Consider the following 27,337-nt stretch of genomic DNA (forward strand, 5'->3'; position numbering starts at 1 on the left):
ATATTTCTGTGAAAGTAAATACAGCTACAAAGATAATTTTTAGTCCATAAAACATACATTTGAAATTATCCAAGGATGTCCCAAACCTTTAAAGGGGTATTCCAGGCAAAACCTTTTTTTTAATATATATATATATATAATCAACTGGCTCCGGAAAGTTAAACAGATTTGTAAATTACTTCTATAAAAAAATCTTAATTCTTCCAATAGTTATTAGCTTCCGAAGTTTTCTGTCTAACTGCTCAATGATGATGTCACGTCCCGGGAGCTGTGCATGATGGGAGAATATCCGGGACGTGAGTCATCAGAAAGCAGTTAGACAGAAAACAGCAACTCAACTTCAGAAGCTAATAACTATTGCAAGGATTAAGATTTTTTAATAGAAGTAATTTACAAATCTGTTTAACTTTCCGGAGCCAGTTGATATATATAAAAAAAAAAAGTTTTGGCCTGGAATACCCCTTTAAGCAGTTACTTAAAGAAAAACTTTAGATTTTTATTATTTCCTTCAAAGTATGCAAGCAGTACATAAATACAAATGGGAGATGTTTGCCCGTCTCCTTGACACATACTGTACATCAGTGGTCTTCAACCTGCGGACCTCCAGATGTTGCAAAACTACAACTCCCAGCATGCCCGGACAGCCAACGGCTGTCCGGGCATCCTGGGAGTTGTAGTTTTGCAACATCTGGAGGTCTGCAGGTTGAAAACCACTGCTGTACATCCTTGAGTTAAGCAGACAGCTCAATAATACTCCAAGGCACATCAGAAAGAAGCTTGTGCAGATGGCCCTGGAATAGAAGTGCTGCAATTCTCCTGGAAGCCTTTTAATAATGCAGGCAGGCATGTTAGAGTCAGGGGATAGTAAACATGTTGAAAGTAAAGTTTTATATAGTATAGTTATTTTCTATGAACAGTTAACAATATCTGTTATTTTATTATACTGTACATGTATTGTGTAGGTATTTTCGGATACCAAAAAAAAAATCTTACTTTTTTTGTATAGAATTATTCATTAGCTTGACTTAAAACGAGACCAACAACCTTGCATAATTATTGTGGTTAAGGTATCATTAAGCTTAAAATGTTTCCCTTTTGAATTTAAATACAGCTTTTTTATTGTGTAAGTGAAATTTTTTTCTAATGTATTATTTTATTTTCAGAGTCTTAAAGGGGTACTCCGCCCCTAGACATCTTATCTTATCCTCCTATCCAAAGCATAGGGGGATAAGATGTCTGATCGCGGGGTCCCGCCGCTGGGGACCCCCGTGATCTCGGCTGTGGCACCCCAGACATCTGGTGCACGGAGCGAACTTGTGATGCAGGGCGGAGACTCGTGACGTCACGGTTACGCTTATCTTGTGATGTCATGGCCATGTCCCTTAAATGCAAGTCTATGAGAGGGGGCATGATGGCCATCACGCCCCCTCCCATACACTTGCATTGAGGGGGCGTGGCCGTGATGTCATGAGCCTCCAGCTCTGCACCCGACGCTCTAAATGAATGCCAGGGGCAGCAGGGAGATGGCGGGGGGGTCCCCAGTAGCAGGAATCCCCCGATCAGACATCTTGTCCCCTATCCTTTGCATAGTGGATAAGATGTCTAGAGGTGGAGTACCCCTTTAAGCCTCCATATTTTTAATTGTTTGCTCACCTTGTGCAAAGAACTTAAAACGTATAGCAGAGTAGATTTATCTATCTTTAAGATTTCAAAATAAATAAATAAATCCTAATTGAATACCTTTACTAAAGTACCAGTCTGCTATTTTAAATATCTATACAGTATGTAACAATGAATACAAGTGAGCACAGAAATCTTTATTCTGTATACAGTAGTATGCATGTTCTATATTTTAAATCACTATGGATTCGGGGTCCCAAATCTAATTAAATATTTTCACACATTATAATTTTGCTGATAGTTATAAATCTCCCAGAAGAAGATGAAATATGATCAAGTGAACTGGCAAAAATGAAAGCTAACAAAGTTTTTGTTTTATTTTTCATTTAAGTTAACGTGTTGATTTTATTTCATAGGTTTCATATGTTCATTTGTTCACTACTATCAAACATAGATTACAGCATTTTACATAGTTGTGAGGTTCCAATTAGAGATGAGCGAACTTACAGTAAATTCGATTCGTCACGGACTTCTCGGCTCGGCAGTTGGTCTTTTCCTGCGTAGATTAGTTCAGCCTTCAGGTGCTCCGGTGGGCTGGAAAAGGTGGATGCAGTCCTAGGAAAGAGTCTCCTAGGACTGTATCCACCTTTTCCAGCCCACCGGAGCACCTGAAAGCTGAACTAATTTATGCAGGAAAAGTCATCAACTGCCGAGCCGAGAAGTTCGTAACAAATCGAATTAACTGTAAGTTCGCTCATCTCTAGTTCCAATAAAACTATGTAAATGTGAATTTCGGTGTGGAAGTCAGCGCCATAGGCAGGTCATCCTTAGGTTACATGGCACCCTGTCCAAAATTGCCTTTCCGCTATCCCATGCCCTTTTTCATTGTAAAGCTTCTGGTGTATACTTGGCTGCAATTGACAGGAGTAACTAAAAAAGATTGAGCCATAAATCATACTCTTAAATGAACGCCATGAAGTATTATCCACAGGCATGCGGGTGCAGTGCCTCCATGATGTCAGCTCTTTAGGCAGCTCTTTAGGCAGGTCGATTTTTTTCCTCCTGAAATACGAGCTTGTGTGTTTATTGGCAGAAATCTGAGACATCTACAATTAGACTTTTACCACAGATTTGCAGCTTGTATTTTGTATATGTGATGTTTCTGGTCCACAGACCTCTTCACACTATACAGTGGTCCCTCAAGTTACAATATTAATCGGTTCCAGGACGAGCATTGTATGTTGAAACAATTGTATGTTGAGACCAGAACTCTATGGAAACCTGGTAATTGGTTCTGAAAGTCCCCAAAATATTATCAAAAAATAGGGAAAAAAAAGTGAGGATTAAAGAAAAATAAGTAGATAATTAATATAGATAAAGCAAGTCCTTCCATATAAAAGTAAGAAAGATCTGCTGGAAGCTGTAAATCACAGTACAGTACATGCAATGTCCTAAAAAAGTTAAATGGAGTCACCCTTATCTGGTGTCCAAAGGAGCAGCTAACTGTGGCTCAGGTAAAGAGTAATACAGAACATATAATACCTTCCTGTACTGTAGAGAGGCGCTACCAGACAGCCAGTCAGTGCATACGCTTCAGTAATACAGAAAATGGGTTTTACCAGTTAATGGCCTCATTGGTCAGTTCTTCCCGCCATTGATATGTTTTTCAGATCTGGACTGTCCGTATCATTGTATGTTGAGTCTGGTTATCTGATCCAGAAAAAAACATTGTATGTTGAAACTATTGTATGTCGAGGGCTTGAGGCCATTGTAAGTTGAGGGATCACTGTACTTCTATCTGGCAAGGGGAAGAACTGAGATTATAAAAACAAAAAAGTTTCCTTTTAGAGCCATGTTCTCCTTAATTTGTATATGTCATTTCTCCAAAGATAGATCCACTCCTTCGTAGAGGAGGTAAAGAGCTACCTTGTGAAACTGTATGTATAAATATATATATTTGTGTGTATGTGTGTGTGTATATATATATATATATATATATATATATATATATATATATATATATATATACACACACACACACAAGCAAAAAGAATCCTCTTTTTTGTAATATATATATATATATATATATATAATATTGCTTTGCTATGAAAAAACAACAACAAAGAAACACATGTGGGGAGATTTATCAAAACCTGTGCAGAGGAAGAGTGGTCCAGTTGCCCATAGCAACCAATCAGATTGCTTCTTTCATTTTCCACAGGCCTCTAAAGAGGCCTGTGGAAAATGAAAGAAGCAATCTGATTGGTTGCTATGGGCAACTGCACCACTCTTCCTCTGCACAGGTTTTGATAAATCTCCCCCATGATGTCTGATAAACAAACCATTTCCCAGTTTAAGAAGAGGTGAATTGAATGTGACACTTTGCTATTGTCTTTACACCATATCACCCAAGAGAACTCCACGTTGCTTTTAGTTTAGGTATTTTCATCTAACCTACATTTTATCCCCCTTTAGCATTATTCTGCAGTATTTGTGGATTTTATTTATAGATATTTATATCTTTTTTGACTGAATATTTTAGATGTGTATTTTCAGCATGACAGGTAGAGTTTATTGACTAGGTCATGAAGATGTGCTTCTAGGGTCTTAAAATGTATTTTGTAAATGGTAACATTCCAAAAAATGTTTTATTTGTTTTAATGGATACACTTTAATATGCTTGATCCCTTATTTATACCACAGTGACTTTGTTGCCTTTATTAAAAATAAACCTTTTATATGTACATACAATGCACAGCTGAATAAGTTTCTGTACAGTTAGAAATGTTCCAGCATTTTCTTATGAAAGTTCCTCATCTTCCTATTCAGAGCAAGTGCCCCCCAGAGCTGGTTTCAGATCGGATCCTGCTGGCAAGTATTTCATAGCGCTCATTGTCCTGGTCAATAAGTGTCCATCATGTTGTGTCCTTGTGTAATACATGTGCTGTAATGACTGATCTGGATAATATAAAGTGTGTTGATGTCTCATTGTTGTGGTCAATATCATGTCACTAAAAATGACACTGCTCATACTGGGAAAATGGACCTCATCTCACCCTCTAGTTTCACTAAATCCCTATTCTCTACATATTCACTCACATTTTTCGTGGTGGATTATGACTTTAGGCCTCTGAAAAGTTAGGTATGGCTAATCCACAAGCCTTCAGAAAATGAAAAGGGTATTATGGGTTCCGCTAATAGAGCATTCCTGCATTATTCTACTTTATGTATTTCTCCCAGTTACCAAACCACTGCTTGCTGTCATTTAACAGGATTCTTAACTTATAGTGGATAAATATTTCTCCTGGTCATGTAATGGGCAGCTGCAAGACTTAAAGGGGTACTCCGGCGCTTAGACATCTTATCCCCTATCCAAATGGTAGGGGATAAGATGCCTGATCGCGAGGGTCCCACCGCTGGGGACCCCCATGATCTTGCACACCGCACCCAGTTAGAATCAGTCCCCGAAGCGTGTTCGCTCCGGGTCTGATTACTGTCGATCACGGGACCGGAGCATTGTGACGTCAAGGCTCCGCCCATGTGTGGTGTCACGCTCCGCCCCCTCGATGCAAGCCTATGGGAGGGGGCGTGACAGCTGTCACGCCCTCTCCCATAGGCTTGCATTGAGGGGGCGTGGCGTGACATCACACGGGGCGGAGCCTTGTCGTCAACCCTGTGGGATAACTTTACCTGACTTTTCTGTTCTTTGGATAAAAGTAAAACTGTGGAAAGTTAGAATTGTTACAGCATACATACTTCATGTCACGAAGGTGGATGTTTTCCTTCTAAATACTTTTAAGGGAAACGGTGACATTCAGAATGTTGTCCAATCTGAAGTCGTCATGTTATAGAACAGAAGCTTAGTGCATTGAATACATTAAAACACATCTAGTAGTAGAATACGGCACTCTAGATCAGTAGAATGGTGCTCAGGTAGGATCCCACTCCTTAAGTCATAGAGCAAAAGATTTGGCACTCGGATATTGCGAATGTGAGTTTTATTTCATGTGCAATCCAATATAAGTGATAACGTTTCAGTCAACCATTTACCGAAACGTTATCACTTATATTGGATTGCACATGAAATAAAACTCACATTCACAATATCTGAGTGCCAAGTCTTTTGTTCTATACATTAAAATACAGTCATTCATGTAAATCTCTGCTCATTCATGGCAAAGTAGTCAAGTAGGTCGTACTTAGTGATTGAAAGTTATCTGTGTGCATATAAAGGTCCGCCCATCTGACAGCCCAGAATGAGTAGAAAGTTACATAAATAAATGGTTATTCTAAATCTTTTCCCATAAAACTATATATCAATCTGTTCAGCTCCATCTGCTCTATATCATAATATAGATAATTTTTCAATCTGACAATAAAGGATTTTTTATACCAATAAATGAACATAAAACAAGGGATAGTACTTTGCAGACCTTCCAGTGTTCTTAGGGCAGAAATGTTCTTTGGTTATAAATCAGTTGCCCATTGTTATTGTATTTGCTTGTTTGTTTTTTATAGTAAGGACCCCAAAAACGTTTCAGTAAATCATTTTAGATTTCAGTACCAGAAAACCCTATTCTTTTGTCATGAGCTACTGGTTATGAAATATTTTTAAGCATGGGTAAAAAGAGCTTTGCTTTCATAACCCTGTTCTACTAGTAACATTGCAAAGCAGCATACGATATTGATAAAATGAATGAATGCAGACGTGTCAGTGATGGGGAATACGTGCCAGAGAGAGTGTGACAGAGCATCAAGCCACAGACAGCATGTCATCACTTAGCAATCCCAAATATGTAATTATGTAACTTATGGAAGTGCATACGCAATGTCACATTTACAAAGCGATCATCTGCAGCATAGCACACATTACATTGTGCAAGTTCTGAGACATGTGATTGATTCTATAGATGTACGTATCCACCATGAGCAAATGATATCTCAACACTTTCAATCTTAGGGATGAGCTTTTCTATTCAGTACTAAATCACTGAGTGTACATTGCAGCTTATTTCACAGTCAGCCGGCAAAACTCCACACCAGTAGTTATTAATAGTGCTGCTTTATAGCTTCCACATAGTATTATTAGCATTAAACTTCCCACTTTAACACTACCAGTGTAAATAATGCATGAGATTTATTGTGTCGCTGCGGTGTTATGTATGTTTGACAGTGATCATTCTGGTTAACTTGAGACTAACCTTTCCCTTTGTACCATGTAATTCAATTAATATGGTAAATAACATTATGTCTGTGTCAGTTCAGCATGGTCCTTTCACTTGTTACGTTGTGATCCATGTCGAATGAATAATATCCATGAACCACTCATCTTTAATACAATCATGCTAATCTCTTAACAGTGTTTGTTTATTGCTGGTTACCTCTGCACCTTATGTTAATATTAAAGTCTATTTTATTTGTGTACCATCAGGACCGGATTATAAGGAATTGGATGTTCACCTTCGACGACAAGAGTCAGGCTTTGGCTTTAGGATACTTGGAGGGGATGAGCCTGGCCAGCCTGTAAGTTCTTTGCACTTTACTGTACACAGTGTGTAGCATACAATGCTTCCTGAACTCTTACTTACAAAGAATTCTAGTTGTTATCATTGTACTTGTCTATTGCTAAGGCTGGAACTTCATGTAGACTTGCATGACTCTACTACAACAACGATAACCGGGTTATGTAAACTAAGCTAATTTCATCATCCCATGTCTGTCTATTTTTTTTTATATAAGCATCTATGTGTATATGCTACCATTAGGTGGCTTTTTATGTTATTCTTTGGGAAAGACAAGCATTTTTTTTTCCATTTGACAGAAAAGTACTATGAGGCTACATCTAGTACCCAAGTTGCCTTGTAACATATAAATTACACTATTGCATTTGTATTCATATTGTTTAAAATTACATTTTAGTCAGCTGTGTAAGCATGAAGCATATTGACAAATATATTTTTAGATGTAATAGTAGAAAGGTATAGCTACCGGTACTGCTGCAATCACAGGAATAGACGAGCAACAGGTGTGGTGGATGAAGTATAAGTCTTATACAGGTGCTACGTCCAGAAAATATACAATTCCAAATATCCAAGCAGAAGGAAGTGTAAACGGCACTCACCAGGATCGTAGCTTCAATCTCTTTATTGTTCTTTTTCAAACGTGTCGGATAAAGAGTGCAGTGTCAGACAGGTATCGTGGCGGAGAGACGATGTGCCGTCTACACATCTTTCTGCTTGGATATTTTTAGATGTGTTTAGATTTTTATAAACCTTTACCAGTACAACCCCACATACCATTTGCTAGTGTCTCCTGTCTCTGAACCCCTAAAGCTACACTATTAAGTTAAATGTGTGAATCCGATGTATAGCCTACCTTAACTGTTTTGTTCATTTAAATTATTATGTAGGCATGACTTTGACCTAAGTAACAAACGCAATGGTAAAATGAAAAGACAAAATGTATTAATTGGCATATTAAAATATTATCTAAGTGCCAGTTCTTGGTTTTCTACTTGTAGGGACCTATTCACATGACAGAATATCCACCCAAAGAAACTCCGGGTGGATATTTCCTATTAAGCAGCAAGCTACTGATATATATATTAGGATTGCTTGGAAATACACCATTCCCATTGACTGCAATGCATTACTGAGCAGATTCCGAACAAAAAAATTAATGCACATGTTCATTCTTGTGGCGTAGTCTGAAAATTCCGTAACATGTACAGTACAGCAGAATCCCATTAAAAACAATAGGAGGCTTCTGCACCAGAATTACTCCAATCTGTAGAGTGAATGGGCCCGAACTCCATACTTACATAACATAAGAGTGGCACTATGGTTTCATGGATTTAGTTTGCAGAAAGCTGTGTGCTTTCCATTATTTGACCTACTTAAAGTATTAATCTATAGCAGTATATTCCTCTATACTGATTAGGCAATGTTCACATTGCCATTGTGTTCCCTCTCATTGTGGGTCCATTCGGCTCTTTTTTGTGCACCTAATGACTCAACCGACTTCACCATGTAACCACCAGGTCCTGACAGATCCCACTTGACTTAAATGGGGTATTTTTTTTCTCTGCTAAACTCCCATCGTTTTGACGGAATTGCAGACAGAGCTCCATATAGCAGAGCCTGACTACAATGTGAAAGAGGCCTTAAACGGGTACTCCACTGCACATATCTTATCCCCTATCCTTTGGATCAGGAATAAGATGTTAGATCATGAGGGTCCCGCCGCTCGGGACACCCATGATCTCCGGGCCAGCAGCGGTGGCATCCGGAACATGGAAGCTTGCAGCTTCCGCGTTCGTAACGTCACACCAGGCCCCTTCATTCATGTCTATGGGAGGGCGTGTGACGGCTAGTAATAGCTGTCACGCCTCCTCCCATAGAGGTGAATGGAGGGGTCATGGCCGCCGGCATCACCAGTCATTGGACATGGAGCAGAGTTTACTTTGTGCACGGACTGACTGGGGTGCCGCAGCGGAGATTGCGGGTGCCCCCGGCGGCAGGACCCCTGCGATCTAACATCTTATCTCCTATCATTGAGTAAGGGATAAGATGTGTGCAACGGAGTGCCCCTTTAACTACAAATCTATCAACAGTCTGCCTAGTTTTCCACTACTATGTACTGAAATGGTAACAGAAAATGCGAACTGTTAAAGTAATACACTACCAGCCCATCTTTCACACACTTTGTGTGCCTGTGAGTTATGTATAGCTGGAAGATACTGGGACAGATTTCTTAATACTGTCTATTTTTATGTAAACTTATTTTTATGTAGACTAAGAAGCTCATAAATGCACCAGATTTACCACAGTTGCTCTTGCGGTTTGAGAAATTTGGCGCATCTTAACACTGTCTAGTCTGTGCTTAGACCACCTAGTAGGCTGGGTTCACATCACGTTTTATGCAATACGGGACCGCATACGGCTGGGGGGAGCTAAAACCGGGCGCTCCCGTATCCCTGCTGTATGTGGCCCCTATGTAATGTATTTCAATGAGCCGACCGGAGTGAAACGCTGACTCCAGTCAGCTCCTTTTTGTCCTGTATGCGGTTTTCCCACTGGACCTAAAACCAAGGTGTGGTCCCATATTGCATAAAATGTGATGTGAACCCAGCCTTAGTTGACGATTTTTACAAAACGTGTAGCACATTTTTGTCACACAGTGTGACTTTTGTGACAAACCCCCATTCAGCTAAACCTCGGTCAGCGAGGCGCAAAAGTGTCAAAATGCATAATAAGCATGGTCCAAGTCCTGCATGCATTTTGTTGGTGCAAATTTTTCCAGAATTCTAGCATATTTGCATGAGTAAATCTGCCCCATTGTGTAGCAAATACAAATTAACTTTCATCTTCACCGCAGGTTTTACAATGGGACTTTTCTGACCTAATAAAATCTGGTAGAAAATGCATAAAAAGCATTAAAATACTAAATAGTATCTAAAATGTTAAACAATCATCAGTGCAGTTAAATATTATGAGACTATATTCATTCAGCATTTTACTGCACTTTGATAGTCCCGCAGCTTCATCTCAATGACATACAGGAGTGTGTAAATGTGTGCAGTGCAGTGGTCATAAATGTTATCTGAATTACCTTAAAAACTCAGAACAATTTTAGGCATGGTTATTCAGTATGCTCCCGTAATATATGCAGCGATACATTCAGCTTGGCAGCCTTTCCTTTGAAGGGATAAGCTTAAAGAGTACGAATTTGAGGAGTGAGGATTAAAAGACCTATTCTGGAGTTTTATCTTAAAAATGAAAGCCCACTGGATGTATGATCTACACAGAGCTCCTACTGTGCAATGTATTTTAGTTCTACAGATTTCTGTTCATTCTTTATCCTAAAGAGTCATTGGACAGTAGCTGTATCACTGCACCTGCAGCAAGGAAATTAATAATGTAATTCTATGTGCATGAACAGTATATTTTCAACAACGCATAGTTGAGATGTACCCCCTTTATTAGATGAAAGCTATACTGATCCACACGTGTTAGGCAGAAGGTAGAAATCAAGAGAAATAAACTGCACAAGGTCCTACGACTAGTGAGGGGTGACCACAGATGAGAGTAATGTCAGAGGAGAAGATGCTCACACATTGATCTGGAACTGGGGGAGAAGGGCAGCACTATAATATCATCCTCTGGTATCACCGCTTACTCTAGGAAAAAAGTTCAATGGTAGAATCGTTGTTCAAAACGTTTACCGTAAGTAGAGGATGTTTTGCCTTTTTAAGGGGTACTCAGGTACTTAAAAACATTTCCCTTATCTAGAGGATAGGGGGATAAGTGTCTTATTAAGTGTCTTTATAGTTTCAAGATGTCTTCCACTGACACCGTAAGTAGTTCCCTGGGTGGAGAGCTATACTCACCTAGTCCTGCACATCCAGCGGATAGCCCTCGTCACTGGTTTGCACCCTAAGCAGATACAGCAAAGTGATGAAGCGGGCAGTGCCAAGGCTGTCAATCACACTGAGGGAACGTGATTACAGCTTAAAGGGGTACTCTGCCCCTAGACATCTTATCCCCTATCCCTGTCCACTTAAAATATAGGATAGTTAATTTAACCCTTAACTACCCCCCTTTGTGAGGGTCGGGGTTTTTGTTTAAAGTCCCATGCAAATCAATCCGTACGGCTGGAGATATTTCAATAACTGGTACACATATTACGGGTCGGGATAGGAGGCCGGGATAGGAGGCCGGGATAGGAGGCCGGGATAGGAGGCCGGGATGTGAGGCCGGGATGTGAGGCCGGGATGTGAGGCCGGGATGTGAGGCCGGGATGTGAGGCCGGGATGTGAGGCCGGGATGTGAGGCCGGGATGTGAGGCCGGGATGTGAGGACAGGATATGGGGTTGGCATATGACAACAATACATGAGGACGGGATATGAAGTCAAAAGCTTCCTCCTTTGTTTATTTTCCTCCCCAATAAGGATTTGGAAGGAAAAACTCTTTCCCAGTTTAGGTACCTGTATTTTGGTTGGATTTTTTTAGTTTTTGTTTTTTTTTTGCATATTTTCATGTAATTTAAATATTTGTTATAAGAGGTTGAGAAAAATGTACCAAAGAGAAAAATTGGGCAATTTGTGGGTGATCTAGCTGTTAAATCCAGTGTTCCTTAGGAGGGGCTTAATGTGTTCCAATTGGAGTTTTTTTTTTTTTTTATTGTATCAAGCTATTTTGGTCATAAACATTACATTATAGATAAGATTTATTCTGTTATGTTGCTTCCTAAATACAAATGTATGGCTCATTTGAGGGTACTTCCAAGTCTAGCTAAACATTCTACGTAGGTACGAAAAAGCACTACTGAAGGGCCATTTTTCTTATGCTGCAAATGCTTCTCAGCATGGGAATGTTTAAATATATTTTTAGAGCTTTTAGGTTTAAAAGGAAGCTCTAAAAGTATAGCACTAATGCTTTGCTGGGTTCTTAATGTTTGAAATTCCATTGTTGAAGCTTTTGAGTAAGAAACATTTACAAAGATCTCAGCTTGGAACATACGTAAGAGAACGTTTTATCCCACACTGGCTTGACAGCTAGAAGAATGTGAGAACGCCTGTAATATTTTTACTGCATGTTTGATGTAAAAAATGTATGATGCCTGTACAAGCTTGGCGCAGGAATCCCCAGTGTGATGGCACTGTTGCCTAAATCATGAAATGCTGTTTCTATGTAGTTTCCTCCACTCAGGACATGGTAACTATTGCATGTTCCTTGCCTTCCCTTGGTGATTTAAATGATGGCATGGCTCTGAGTAAACACAGTGTTCCTCTTCAACAGTTATTCTGCTAACAAGAAGCGGAATTCATGTAGAGAGCATTGTTCTCTGTACAAAAGCTTTTTTTTTTTTTTTTTTTTTTTTTTTAAGCAAAGTCCCTAACATTTATGCTAGAACTATATAATTGATAGTCTGTTTTATAGGTGAAATTGTGCTAGAAAACATCTTTTTCAAGGGAAGTTTAAAGGAAATCTGTCTTCAGTGTCCCCTACACTACTTGTCTGTACCAACAGGTTAGTGCAGGTGACACTTATGACCTATTTCCTTTAACCCCTTAAGGACTCAGGGATTTTCCGTTTTTGCCCTTTCATTTTTGCCTCCTTACCTTTAAAAAATCATAATTCTTTAAATTTTGCACCTAAAAATCCAAATGATGGCTTATTTTTCTAAATCTATGGCGAAACGGAAAAAAAATCATTGTGCGACAAAATTGAAGAAAAAATAACCATTTTGCACATTTTGGGGGCTTCCGTTTCTACGCAGTACATTTTCTGCTAAAAATGACACCTTCTCTTTATTCTGTAGGCCCATACAATTAAAATGATACCCTAATTATATAGGTTTGATTTTGTCGTAATTCTGGAAAAAATCATAACTACATTCAGGAAAATGTATACGTTAAAAATTCTCATCTTCTGACCCCTATAACTTTATTTTTCCACGTACAGGGCGGTATGAGGGCTAATTTTTTAGCTCCGTGTTCTGAAGTTTTTATCGGTACCATTTTTGTATTGTATTTAAAAATCCCCTCCCCCAATAAAAATGTAAATCGTCCCTTTTTTCCCATTTTACCCCAAAAAGCTTAAAAAAAATTAAGAAACATATTTGTTATTTCCACATACATAAAGGTCCAAACTATGAAAATATAATGTTAATTATACTGTATGGTGAACAGTGTAAACGTAAAAAATAAGTCATAAATTTCTGCTTTTTTTCACATTTTATAAAAAAAAAAGTGATTAAAAAGTAAAATATAAGCAAAAGTGGTACCAACGTACAGATCACGGCGTGAAAAATGAGCCCTCATACTGCCCCAAATAGGGAAAAATTTGAAAGTTTATAGGTGGTCAAAATTGGGCAATTTTAAACATACTAATTTTGTATAATATATTTTTTTTAAGCGGTACATTAATAGAAAAGCATATAACATGGGTATCATTTTAATCCCATTGACCCACAGAATAAATAATACATGGCATTTTTACCCTAAAGTGTACGTGAAAACAAAACCTTCCAAAATTTAATAAATGGCGGTTTTCTTTTCAATTTCCCCACATACTTAATGTTTTTTTGTTGCACCTTACATTTTATGGTAAAATGAGTGATGTCATTACAAAGTAAAATTGATGATGCAAAAAACAAGCCCTCACATGGGTCTGTGGATGAAAATACAAAAGTTATGATTTTTAAAAGGTAATGAGAATTTTTTTTTTTATGCGGGGTACCCCTACCGAAATAAAAAAAGGAGGCAATTCAGAACATCCATTTATCCATTGGCTATGTAGATCATAGTGCTGCTTTATACAGCAACTCACAAGTGACGTCTTCTAAAATCAGCGTTGTTCCCTTCTCTTCTCCAAGTCATCATAATGATTTCTTCCAGCCACAATTCTTCACCGTTAAACCTGAAAAAATGAACATGTACTTGGTCATAACAGGGTTAAATGTGTTTATTGACCCTGGGATGTCACTGACACTTTTATCTAATATTTGGGAGTTTAAAATAACAAACTTTGTGAATGACAATAGCAATAGTCTATGCTTCTCATAACTTATTGTTTCTTATCTGGACTTAAACATTTCTTTTGTCTAGATTTTAATTGGTGCTGTAATAGCAATGGGTTCAGCAGACAGAGATGGCCGTCTTCGACCTGGTGATGAATTAATATATGTAGATGGGATTCCAGTTGCTGGCAAAACCCACCGATATGTGATTGATCTTATGCATAATGCTGCTCGTAACGGACAAGTTAATCTTACTGTGAGAAGAAAGGTGCTATCTATAGGTATGTACAACCTAATAAAGAAGTATAACATGGAGCATTATAATGACTTTTCATGAACTGTTTCTGTTATTACAACTGATCCCTATTCAGATTAGTCAGGCTTGGTTTCACTACTTGAGATGGTCAATGGACAAGCGTAAAACAGTTTCTCGAAGAAAGCAGACATTTTTCTCTTTCTTTCGGCCACTTTAAATCAGATGTTTAACTATGGTCCTGTTGGTTGCTTGGCTGTTATGTAGCTCCTATGCCCTGTGACTTTACCATACCTATAATGTCTAGCGGGAGTCTATGGTAGTCTGAAATCTATCTCTTGTATCATAATTTTCTCAAACTATTGCTCTAGCAAGCTCTCTAGTAAGTCAATGCATGGAGATCTAAACAAACCATGAGAAAAAGTCAATTAGCTGGTAATTGGCGTACATGTACGAGAGGCAGTAAAGTTTTGCAAAACAGGAGGCTACAGATCTTAATAATAATGTAAAGGAGTAGTGTCAATCCAGTATAGCTGGATGTAGCATTCACAGTATCTGAGAGAGGTAATATCATTAATGTTGTCTCCTACACGGTGTTCATTCCTTGTCTAAAAGGTCTTTGTTAACAATTGATGGTTATCAATAGCAAATGAAGCATGCATGAGAACTGTGCAGCAGGTAACTCTTTGTAATAGCCTCAATTTCAGATGTATTTATTTAATCTACTGTGCGGCTGTGAAGTTTTAAAGAAAGCAACAGACTGTCACCAGTGTTACCTGCACTAACCTGTTTGTACAGGTGTGTAGCGCGGGTGATACTGATGACAACCATATTTACCTACCCTGTTCCATGGTCTGTTGTTCCTGTTCCTGTTGTCTTGCTAACTTGCTCCATATCTTCCATTCTAGTGGTGGGCTTGGGGCATGGGTGGAACTTCCTGATGTCACTGCTGCTGTTTCCCCAGGCCTGCTCACAGCGGGGCCCAGCAGAGAAACAACAGCGATGACTTAAGGACGCTCGGCTTATGCCCCAAGCCCTCTTCTGTACAGAAGATATGGAGCAAAATAGCAGAACGGGACCATGGAACAGAAACAGGTAAGTATCATTGTCATCAGTGTCACCTGCACCACACACCTGTCACAGGTTAATGTGGGTGACACTGATGACAGTTTCCCTCTAGAGATGCTTGAGGTCAGTGATGTGTTTTACACTTGTGCTTCTGTCTTTGTCTATCTGCATCTTTCATTGATTTATGCTTTTAGAGACTGTAGTTACAGCCCTAATTCTGCTTTAGTATTCTGTAACAAATGTAGGATTATGCTCCTAGTAAAGCTATGTTCATATCTGAAAATTCCATCATATTTGATAGAAAGAATATCCCATATTCAGTGCTATGCTTCGCAGTAAAACAATGGACGATGTGGCTGACCTAATGCACCATCTATATATCAGTGTGGTCACTGCCCATGTCCATCACTCACCTCTGTTTTCCATCATGTGATGAATATGCCATAATGCTGTGATTTTCATTTATGCTAGAAACCATGTTATGACATGTTATAGATACATACGGTAAAATTAAGAATGTTGCTTTGTTAATAGAGCTTTGTGTATTTTTAGGTGATGCATGTCCAGAGAATGGCAGGAGTCCTGGCTCAGTGTCAACGCACCATAGTTCCCCAAGAAGTGACTCTGCATATCCAAACAGCAACCATACTGCTCAGAGCAACACTTCCCCCCCTGAAGGCTTATCTCAGAACTCCCAATCCAGTGACGTGGTCATCCACCGCAAGGAGAATGAGGGCTTTGGTTTTGTAATTATTAGCTCTTTGAACAGGCCGGAATCTGGGGCAACAATAGGTATGTGTGTGGTAGAGAAAATAAATGAGGATCTGGTAGTAGGAGTCTAGTTCTTGGTCACAACAGTTATGTAGTATAATGTATTTTGTGTGTGAATTTAGTAAATTTGCCTTCCAAAATAACAGAAGAGAAAGCAATCAGAAAGTGATATGTATTCCAAAATGGTCCATAAAAAATGACAACTTTCCCTGTAATAAAATGAGCTGTTAGGTGGAAAATAAAGTAATAAATCTGGTACTGTAGCAACAGGAATTATTCATTTTTTTTATATTTCTATTATGGCAAAGTAGTTAAACCCACATAAATTTAGTGTCTCTGAAATCATACCGACCTGCAGAAGAAATCAAACTTCAAAAATGAATGAGAAAATATTTTTTTTTCCATTTGAAATTAGTTACTAAAAATTAACTGATAAAATATATGAACCCCTACATGGTGGCATTAAAAAATACAGCTTGTCACACAAAAAAACAAGCTTTGTGGACAGAAAATAAAAAAAAGTTACAGCCCTTAGAAGGCGACAATGGAAAAACTGAAAAAAAAATTGCCTGGGCATTAGGACCCCAAAGGTATTCCAAGGGAAAGGGTTAAAGCTTTCTAGCAGATACTAAGGGTTAAACCAAACAAGAGAAAGCAAATTGATTTCTTGTGATCATTAACAAATATATTTGGATCTTACTGCATCAGCCATTGAAAAGCCTTAGGAAAACTAATATTTGGACAAACACATACTGTATCTTTTCAATACATAATGTTTTTATGATATTTTATTTTGAGTTTTTTTCCAATAATCAGCTGCTAGATATTTAGTGAACATGAGTTGAATGGAGATGCAGTAGATGTTAACATTTCCTATTATACTGCCACATGCCCTCAATTTATTAAATTACAAAGCAGAAACTCTCTCAAACATTCATGACATAGAAATGAACAGAAGGGATTTAGAACTAGTTTAGTTCATGATGATTTATCCGAGTGGAGCGCCACAGTTTCATTGCAGTCTACATTTAATTGCTCAATTTATAAAACAAAGAATTATAGGTAGGTTTTATTTCTGCTCCATCTTTCTGTAGGTATTGATTTAGAGCTTTCTGTTACACAGCATCACTGTTTTTCAACTAATTTTGTCTCTGCTAAAAATATAAATCCCAAAGGTCCAAGGAACAGGTACTCAGCAAACAGTGCAGATAAGATTAAAGAATTCGCCTACAAAAACTGTGAAGTGGATTAATATGCTGTATAATAAAAAGCTGAGAAAAAGGCCGATGGGAATTTTTAAGAGTGCATTACTTTTGGGAAACAGGGTCCAAAAGATATATTTAGAGATGAGCGAACTTACAGTAAATTCGATTTGTCGCGAACTTCTCAGCTCGGCGGTTGCTGACTTTTCCTGCATAAATTAGTTCAGCTTTCCGGTGCTCCGGTGGGCTGGAAAAGGTGGATACAGTCCTAGGAAAGAGTCTCCTAGGACTGTATCCACCTTTTCCAGCCCACGGGAGCACCTGAAAGCTGAACTAATTTATGCAGGAAAAGTCAGCAACCACCGAGCCGAGAAGTTTGTGACGAATCGAATTTACTTTAAGTTCGCTCATCTCTAGATACATTGTAATGGCTGGAATAGTGGATCCACTGTACCACTGAGGACAATGGTGAAAGCCGCACCAGGGAGCGAAGTCTAAGGAGCCGCTGGTTTTTATCAGAGCCCGCCGCAAAGCAGGATGGACTTGCTGCGGCAGGCAAACTCCCAGGTCGCTACCCCTGGGGCGACTTGCCCACAGTGGTGGCTAAGGTGAGGCAAGGTACAGACTAGTAAGGGACAGGCAGGAAGGTCAGGGACGGCGGCAAGATACAGTGGACTGGAATGTTTCAGACAGAACTGGTACGCGGTATAGCAAAACACAATTAGGACACGCTTTCTCAATGGCAAGGTAGCACTAAGATCTGGAAGGGGTCAAAGAAAGTGAGAACAATTTATAGGGTCAGCGCCCGGCAATAGCCAATTACCGATGCTCTGGCCCTTTAAACTTCAGAGAGCCGGCGCGCGCTCGCGTCCTAGGAGGCACACGCCGGCTGTCAGGAGAAATATAGGAGCCAGGAACGCAGTGGGGTAAGTATCCTCAGGCCTGCGGAGTGTGCCCACAGCCATACATGCAAGCTGTCCCTGACACAGTACAGGGAGACGAGCAAGGGGTGCGCCCCTAGCCAGCATGTCCAGCCGCGGTGCGAGTTGTAACATATATTTAATATTGCATAATATATCGGGCAGTTACAAAGACAATGCATTCATTAACTCATGTTAAAACAGAAATAAATCCTTATAGACTTTCAGTAATAGTACTATGGGAACCGATCATATTCACTTAGTTACATTAACATACATTAGCAAAATGTAAATCTGTCACATCATTTACTTCACAGCTACAAAATATGCTAGAAGAAGGCAACAAAGTGAGTCGCTGGGAATTTTGTGACTTTAGGTTTTCCTTATGTTCATGTTTTGACGTTATGGTTTAATATCCACTGCTATATAACTAAACATCCTTCAAGTCAAGTCACAGTATTAAAGGGGAACTCCCCTGGAAAACATAGTTTTTTTTTTTTATTAACTGGTGCCAGAGAGTTAAACAGATTTGTAAATTACTTCTATTTAAAAATCTTAATCGTTTCAGTACTTATCAGCTGTTCTATGATCCACAGGAAGTTCTTTTCTTTTTGAATTTCCTTGTGCTTTCTGCTGACACCTCTGTTCATTTTAGGAGCAGCATATGTTTGCTATGGGGGTTTTCTCCTACTCTGGACAGTTCCTAAAATGGACAGAGGAGTCAGCAGAGAGCACTGTGGTCAGACAGAAAGCAAATTCAAAAAGAAAAAAAACTTCCTCTGTAGCATACAGGATTAAGGATTAAGGATACTGGAAGGATTAAGATTTTTAAATAGAAGTAATTTACAAATCTGTTTAACTTTCTGGCACCAGTTGATTTAAAAAGAATTTTTTTCCAATGAAGTACCCCTTTAACATACACTGAAAGTAAATTCCACTTTACAGCAGCTCTTTCTGACTTTTATATCTAATATCTAGTTGTTTCTGTATACATTTTTAACTAGTTTTTTTTTTCCATTAGTTTTTTATAAAAAAAAATGTTGGACTTTGAAACCAATTAATAGTTTTCCATGGTACAGAGTTATGGTCTAAAGTCACAATAGTAGTTTTGGAACAAATTGCATAGGAATGCATCTATACTTTTATACTTAACTTTTGAATGCATCAAGATTGTACATTCTATCTTAATTGATTCCCCTAGCAAAAAACAACACTGTTTTTTTTTTTAGTTATTTTTTTATTTTTTTTTATTTAAGGGGTGCTTCAGGGAAGTATTTTATTTGCCATCCTTTCCTCCCTGCAGCAGGATACTACAATTCCCAGCATACATTGGAGCTCTGCTCTCACTGACATCCTATTCCCTCTCTGAGAGCAGCCCACACCCACATGCACTGTGAGCAGAGAGATAGTGTGTCTAATTAGCTGAGGCTGCACACACACCTCTCAGCACTAGAGGAAGCATGAATCATCATTGCAGGGCAGAAACCCTGTGATCTGTGTCTCCTAGGAGGGTGAGGGCTGCTTTCAGAGAGGGTCTTTGTCAGAGACAAAGTGGCTGGCTGAATTACTACTTTCCTCACTCCCTGCAAGCGACAACTTAAAGAAGAAAAACTGCTTTATATAGATAATAAATGCTATTCAATCAATTAAATAGGTTGGTGAGAGGAAAAGGATGGGCAATGGGTTTGATTCCCCTAAGTACCCCTTTAATAGTATGTTTTAGGTAATTTTGGCTTTTTTTTTTTTGTTTACTTGCTAAAAGAAAAACTGTTGCCCATAGCAACCGATCAGAGCATGTCTTTTATTTCAGAGTCTGCTCTTAAAAAAATAAATGTACTGTGATTGGGTGTTGACAATTTTCGGAAAACTGTCCCTTGCCTCTTCACCATATCCTATATTCTGGTTATTTATCTAAGATGAATGAATAGAATGACCAGAGTATTGGAAAGGTGTGATGACAAGAGGGACATAGTTAAGTTTATGGGAAGACATTGGTGAACAAGATTTCATTTTAAAGGGATACTCCAGCCCTAATACATCTTATCCCCGATCCTTTGGATCGGGGATAAGATGTATTAGGGCTGGAGTACCCCTTTAAGAAATCTTTATTATTATCTACAGTATATTTAACTATAATTGAAAATTTAGTTGTAAGCCTTTAAAACAAAGGTTGAAATGACTGGTGTTTTTTTCAGTTTGAACCTAACTGGTGTATAGAACACTCTTTTCTTTAGAAAATTCCAGATGCTTACGATTACGACCAATAGTTTTCTATTGAGTTTTGTTCAGGTAAAATAGTGTTACTAACAAGCATGAACATAAGCGTGAACAGTAAACAGAGGTAAAAATATAGAAGTAACAAGCAATGGTATGTATTATGTTGGAATCAACAAAAACCCTAGAATCTCCTAAGGAACTTGAAGGGGTTATGGGATAAGCAGTAACAGAGAGAAGACTAGGAGGGAAGAAAAGGAAAAGAGGGGAGAAGGAACAGGGGCTAAAGAGCCATGCCTGTACAATGGCACATAATGGAATAATACAGCATCAGACAAAAGCAATTAACAAAGTTCCATGTAAAGGGCTTGCACCAATAAGCAATCATGGAAAAACCAGTGATTCAGGGTGCCAAGAGAGACTTAAACTGTGTAGACTTAAATCTACACAACGCTGGGAAGAGCGCCAAAGTTCCCAGCATTTTAAAGGGGTATTTCGGGATCTAAGCTTTTATCCCCTATCCAGATGATAGGGGATACAATGTCTGATCGTGGGGGGCCCGTCGCTGGGACCCCCGCGATCTCCCTGCAGCACCGGCCACATTGTATGCAGGGCTGCGTCTCCAGTGTCGGAAACTTCCGGGTTTCCGAGACTGGAGACGTGACTTAACGACACAAACCCCCCCCCCCCCCTCCCCCCCCAGACATCCTGCCATGTCCTCTCAATTCATGTCTATGGGACCCAGAAATTTCCGGCACTGGAGACGCAGCCCCGCATACAATGCAGGTGGTGCAGGCGGATCGCGGGGGTTCCCAGCGGCAGGCCCCCCGCGATCAGACATTATATCCCCTAAGGGGGGATAAAAGCTTAGATGCCAGAATACCCCGTTAAGAAAGAGTGAAACTTAACAGAACCCATGGTAATTGCTTTTAAAGGAGTAGGTAGTATTTATTTTGGCTACCTCTAAATCTAGAGATGGAATAGATGCTTATTTGCAGTTGCTTGTTAGTAGAAGTTTAGCAATAATACAAATCAAGCAATGGTAAAGGTTTGACAGTGCCAGACACTCACTATTAAGGAAAATTATGAATGTTTCCCTTCTTTTCAACCATTACTGGACAGTTCTGACTATCAGCTATCCACTTGGTAAACATCTTGTCAAAGGGAATGGGAATTTTTTTTTTTTTTGTTAGTTTTTATTTAGTTTTTTTGAGAATAGCTAAACTTGGTGTTAGCAACAGATGCAGCCCATAGCAATGGTTATTCATCACCAAATATTGAAGGTATCTGCTTAGGTCCCATAGATGAGAACATTTCCCAAATCTCACATGACACTTTATCTGGACAACAGCAGTCATACTCTTAGTTTCACTATTTAGAGTTAAAAGTATATTCTGCATTGTTAAATCTGGTTCCAAATGATGAACTTTCTTTGCATTTATACTTTTTTAAAGGGAATAGGTCAGCTTTTTTGCTGCTAAGTGCTCCAGACACTGTTGGATAGCTGTTAGGGTATAAAACAAATGGCCCCTTTCCTAGAGCTGATGGTGGTTTCCACACTTATAAAATCTCCTTTCTATTTCTAAGCCAAGTGTCTAAGAGGCAGGGCCCAGCTTGGCACTCCTCTTCATCTTCAAGGCCCATTCTTGATGTATATACTGCATATATATATATATATATATATATATATATTTTTCTTCCTACATTTAAAACTTGGGCTAATAGGAATCTTGCATCAAAGGGCTTCTTCTCTGGAATTAGTATGACTATCATGCCCTCCTGCATGATGGACTAAGAGAAGAAACTCTTACTGCTGCTTTCAAAAGTTCACAGTTTTGGGACTGGCACTGATCACGGTGTCCACATATATGAATGGACAGTCCACAGATCTTTCTTGTGATCTTTTTCTATCTAGAGCTGTAATCATGAAGCTGTATGTACTACATCTAGAAGGAGGAAGATTTTACTGTCATCGTGCCAAGGATTCTTTACTAAATAGATCAGGAATGACCAGCACCAGTATTAAGTCTGGCATCACATTCAACCTTATGTGTTTTGATCCACAATGGCTCTGAATCATAGTTTAATATATGACAGCCCTAAAACTATTTAGAAACAATGTGAGCCAAATGATAAACTGGTAATGTGTCACATTCACCTAATAATATATATCATTTTGAGAAAATATTTTAGAGATATGACATCATGTGATATACTTTACCAGTTGGCTAGCATTGTATTTAAATGTTGTATAAGAGGGTTGCCACACATTGTTTAGATTGTAAGGTCACTAAGTGTGGACTCGCCTTGATATAGATCTCAGTTGGTAAACAAAGATAGCTAACAAAATATTTCGATTTCTCTGCTACATAAGTCATTTCTTTGGTAGTATTTTTGGAATACCAAATGGTTCATCATTGGGGATCATTTATTTATAGATATTTAGATGTTCATTATCCTGGATTGACCATTCTTATGAGCAAAGTTGATGTATCCAAAGCTGTCTCTCCATTCTATAGCTCTGACATAAAATGGATTTTGTCCTGTCATTTGGCATTTCATTTTATGTCATCAATACTGAGCTTGGCTTTCTTGTTCCTATTGCTTCATGCAATTTGTGAAGGCACAAGATATCTTTTAAAGAAATCCAATACTTATTTGAGTTCATTTCATCAGTAAATGTCCTGTCTATAGAACTATTCCTAAATTTAAATCAATCATTTTGTCATAAACTAATCCTTTAGGCCTACAACAAATATATCAGGATTACAGCAGAGTTTGCTTCCTGCTTGATTTATCCTTAAATAAGCATGCCGAGTGCAATGTCAGCTTGAGAGTGCTTATCTGTTAAGTCAACTGTCAAAAATAATAATTCTGGGCTTTACAAAGGAAAGCATTGATGAATGAGTCTTTTCTTAAGCAATTGATGTTCTGGTCTAGCATGGAAATGCAACAGTTCTTCTGAATATCTTCTATGGTAAATGCTTTATGATGACATACAATGTAAGGGGTGGGAAAAACAGGCTCTAGTAAGCAGAGAAATGTAGTATTGTAAACATATGATTATGTAAAGCAGTTCTAATCTATTTAGTGATCACACTACAATAGTTTTCCTTTATATCACATACCAGTAGATCTACGGAATATAAAGATCAAATAACATAATCTAATCTAGGGCCATATGTATAACTACATGTTAGTAGGCATGGCAGCTGCAATGGGGCAATGTCACTTAGAAATCCTATTTTCTATCTAAAATTGTTTAATTTCACAATTATCCTAAGTATATATTTGGAGGACAGAGACGAAAGCAAAGAGAAAGTAAAACAAAAAAAAAAGTGTATAAAGGAAGAGTATAAAGGCATTGTACAAAATAAATATTTTTTTTTAATAGTAAAATGGTCTGTATAAAAAGTGTGGCTTATTGCGGTAATCTCCTAACCTCTACAGTCTGATTGGTATGATTGTTTTACAGCTGTACCACATAAAATTGGTCGAATTATTGAAGGAAGCCCTGCAGATCGCTGTGGAAAGTTAAAAGTTGGAGACCGGATCTTAGCTGTGAATAGCCAATCAATCATCAACATGCCTCATGCAGATATAGTAAAACTGATTAAAGATGCAGGGTTAAGTGTGACGCTATGCATCATTCCTCAGGAGGGTAAGAATCCTGTCACAATTTCCACAAAAAATCATGGTCTCAATGCGGCCAACTTTGAATAGGATAAAAAATGTATTACTAATGTAAATAAAATAATCTTCAGAGTCGGTTCTCTAGTGAAACCAATGTGAAACCAGCAAATAGTTTCCTGGCCTTGAGGTTTGATGCAAATTTTGATGGTCTCTATTATACAGTTCATAGCATATCAAGCTGTTAGAGATGAGCAAACTTAGTGTTTCAATTCGTCACAAACTTCTCGGCTCGGCAGTTGCTGACTTTAGCCTGCATAAATTAGTTCAGCTTTTAGGTGCTCGGGTGGGCTGGAAAAGGTGGATAGAGTCCTAGGAGAGAGCCTCCTAGGACTGTATCCACCTTTTCCAGCCCACCAGAGCACCTGAAAGCTGAACTAATATAGGCAGGCTAAAGTCAGCAACTGCCGAACCGAGAAGTTTGTGACGAATTGAATCACTGTAAGTTCGCTCATCTCTAAAAGCTGTTAATGATGTTCACCTGTCCACCAAAACGATAAAAGTGTTTATCTTTGTAGATGGTTCCAGTGATGGATTGTCTTTAGGGGCCACCTAATCTGATGTAAAATAGTTGTGATTGTATGGCCAACATTCAAATTCCAGTTAATAAAGACCATTTTTTGTCTTTCCCATGGCTTGTTCGTGAAATGCAGTAATAACAACAAGGGATGTTTATGTCTGAAAAGATTGGGAAGCTTTATAGTTAGAAATAGGTGGAACTTGTGAAGCTAAATTTGAAACTTGGTACAAAATAGCAAAATTATATATAAACACTGCTCAAAAAAAGTTAAGGAAACACTAAGATAACACATCCTAAATCTGAATGGACGAACTAATTGTATGAAATACTTTCGTCTTTGCCTAGTTGAATGTGCTGACAACAAAATCACCTGAGCCACTTGTGTGGGTTGTAGACTCCGTCTCATGCTACAAGTAGAGTGAAAGCACCGCCAGAATTCAAAAGTGACCAAAACATCAGCCAGGAATTGAGAAGTGGTCTGTGGTCACCACTTGCAGAACCACTCCTTTATTGGGGGGGTCTTGCTAATTGCCTATAATTTCCACCTGTTGTCTGTTCCATTTGCACAACAGCATGTGAAATTGATCAATCAGTGTTGCTTCCTGCGTGGACAGTGTGATTTCACAGAAGTGTGATTGACTTGGAGTTACATTGTGGTGTTTAAGTGCTCCCTTTATTTTTTTGAGCAGTGTGTATGTATATATATATATATATATATATATATATATGTGTGTGTGTGTGTGTATGTCAAAGGATACCATGTACTGTAGATGTCACAAGCTGGAAACAACTAAAGCATGCAGAATTACGGTACACTTTATTTTTATTTTATAAATTGTTTTTTAAACTAGAAAAAAAATCTTTAAATTTTACATGATGTCTGCTAACTGCTGTACATATTTCATACATATTATTTTAGATGTCATGAAGTAAAATAATTGAACTAAAAGTTGTGTTAACGCATCATTTTACTGATTGATATTTTTGGCTTTACAGAACTGAACAGTCCAGCTTCTGCTCCAAGTTCAGAAAAGCAGAGTCCAATGGCGCAGCAGCACAGCCCAATGGCGCAACAGAGTCCAATAGCTCAACACAGTCCAGTAGCGCAGCCACTGCCTCCACAGCCTCTACAGTTACAAGGCCATGAAAGCAGGTAGAAAATTATGAACTAGTTAAAAAATTTACAAAGGATATTAAAATTAAACATTTATTGTTTTTAAGTGTATTTTTGTTTCCAAGTACTTAGATTTTTCTTACATGAATCTATAGTAAAATGGAAACAAGTATCACAGTATTAGATATAATAGGTCACATAAAATGTTTTATGAAGCATTCTGTTATAAAATTTACAAAGACTTAATGTTTTACAGTGGCTTCATGAATTGCGAGGCTAAATCAATTTATACACAAACATGTTTTAATTAAGTGAAAACCTACATTGTCTATTTCTTGGCAGAGCTATTAATTTCCAAAATAATAGTAAATGTATGGGACAATTGGGAGAAACATATTAATATTTTGTATTTTGTAGTAGCTACAGGTCAGAAGTAAAAGCCAGACAGGACGTAAAACCAGACATAAGGCAGCCACCCTACACGGACTACCGTCAGCCATCAGCGGACTACAGGCAACCTCCAGTAGATTACCGACACCCACCAGTAGTTGATTACCAGCAACCTCCCCCTATGGACTACAGGCAACCTCCTCTAATAGAGTACCGGCAACATTCTCCTGACACTAGGCAATATCCACTCCCTGACTATCGGCAATTCCAGGTAGGCATTGTTTTACTACTGTTGTTATTGGTGGTGTTGTGTTTTTATTTGTTTTTTTTCTTAAATCATTTTCCTATATAAAGGCATATCATTGGCATGAGGTAGCTGACGTGCAATGCTTGCATTTGTTATAGCAAGGTCACCAGCATAAGGGTGGCTCTCTTCATACATGGTGAATAATGGCTGTTAACTGCAATTAGCAGCTGTGATCCGAGATAGTTCTAATCCTAGCTGTCTAATCTATAAATGTCAGTACAGTAGTCCCTCAACATACAATGGTAATCTGTTCCAAATGAACCATCGTTTGTTGAAACAATCGTATGTTGAAGGAACCGTGCAATGTAAAGTATAGAACAGTGGTCTCCAACCTGCGGACCTCCAGATGTTGCAAAACTACAACTCCCAGCATTGGCTGTCCGGGCATGCTGGGAGTTGTAGTTTTCAACATCTGGAGGTCCACAGGTTGAAGACCTGGTATTGGAGGTTATACTCACGTGTCCCCGCCGCTCCGGACCATCACCGCTCGTCACCTCTGCCCTGGATGTTGCCCTCCATCGCTGTCTCCGCGTCACCCGTGGTGTCCCCGACGCTCCGGGAAGGTCTCTGCTGCCTAGGAACGTCGCTCTCCGTCGCCGCCATCACGTCGCTACGCATGTCGCTCCTATTAGATGACGGGACAGCGTGTGCGGCAACGTGATGACGACGAAGGAGAGCGCTGGCGATGCAGGGGATCCCGAGGAGTATGCTACGGAGCCCCGGGGACAGGGGAGTGATCGTCAGC

At 38.8% G+C, this 27,337-nt stretch overlaps 1 protein-coding gene across 14 annotated transcripts in view; it reads left to right on the top strand.

Annotated features, from left to right (window-relative positions):
- MAGI2 (membrane associated guanylate kinase, WW and PDZ domain containing 2) overlaps window positions 1–27,337 on the top strand; it is a 923,418-nt gene that overhangs the window by 786,921 nt on the left and 109,160 nt on the right. For all 14 annotated transcript variants that reach the window (XR_008892612.1, XM_056573436.1, XM_056573435.1 and 11 more), the window contains 7 exons: window positions 4,450–4,491; window positions 7,052–7,143; window positions 14,232–14,424; window positions 16,017–16,256; window positions 24,047–24,232; window positions 25,778–25,934; window positions 26,313–26,556. Coding sequence is in view for 13 of the 14 variants with exons in the window: in XM_056573436.1 (XP_056429411.1) it covers window positions 4,450–4,491; window positions 7,052–7,143; window positions 14,232–14,424; window positions 16,017–16,256; window positions 24,047–24,232; window positions 25,778–25,934; window positions 26,313–26,556 (1,154 nt within the window). In the remaining variant the exon portion in view is untranslated. The remainder of the gene's footprint in view (window positions 1–4,449; window positions 4,492–7,051; window positions 7,144–14,231; window positions 14,425–16,016; window positions 16,257–24,046; window positions 24,233–25,777; window positions 25,935–26,312; window positions 26,557–27,337) is intronic.

The sequence above is a fragment of the Hyla sarda genome, chromosome 4, assembly GCF_029499605.1.
Source record: "Hyla sarda isolate aHylSar1 chromosome 4, aHylSar1.hap1, whole genome shotgun sequence".
NCBI classification, from domain to species: domain Eukaryota; kingdom Metazoa; phylum Chordata; class Amphibia; order Anura; family Hylidae; genus Hyla; species Hyla sarda.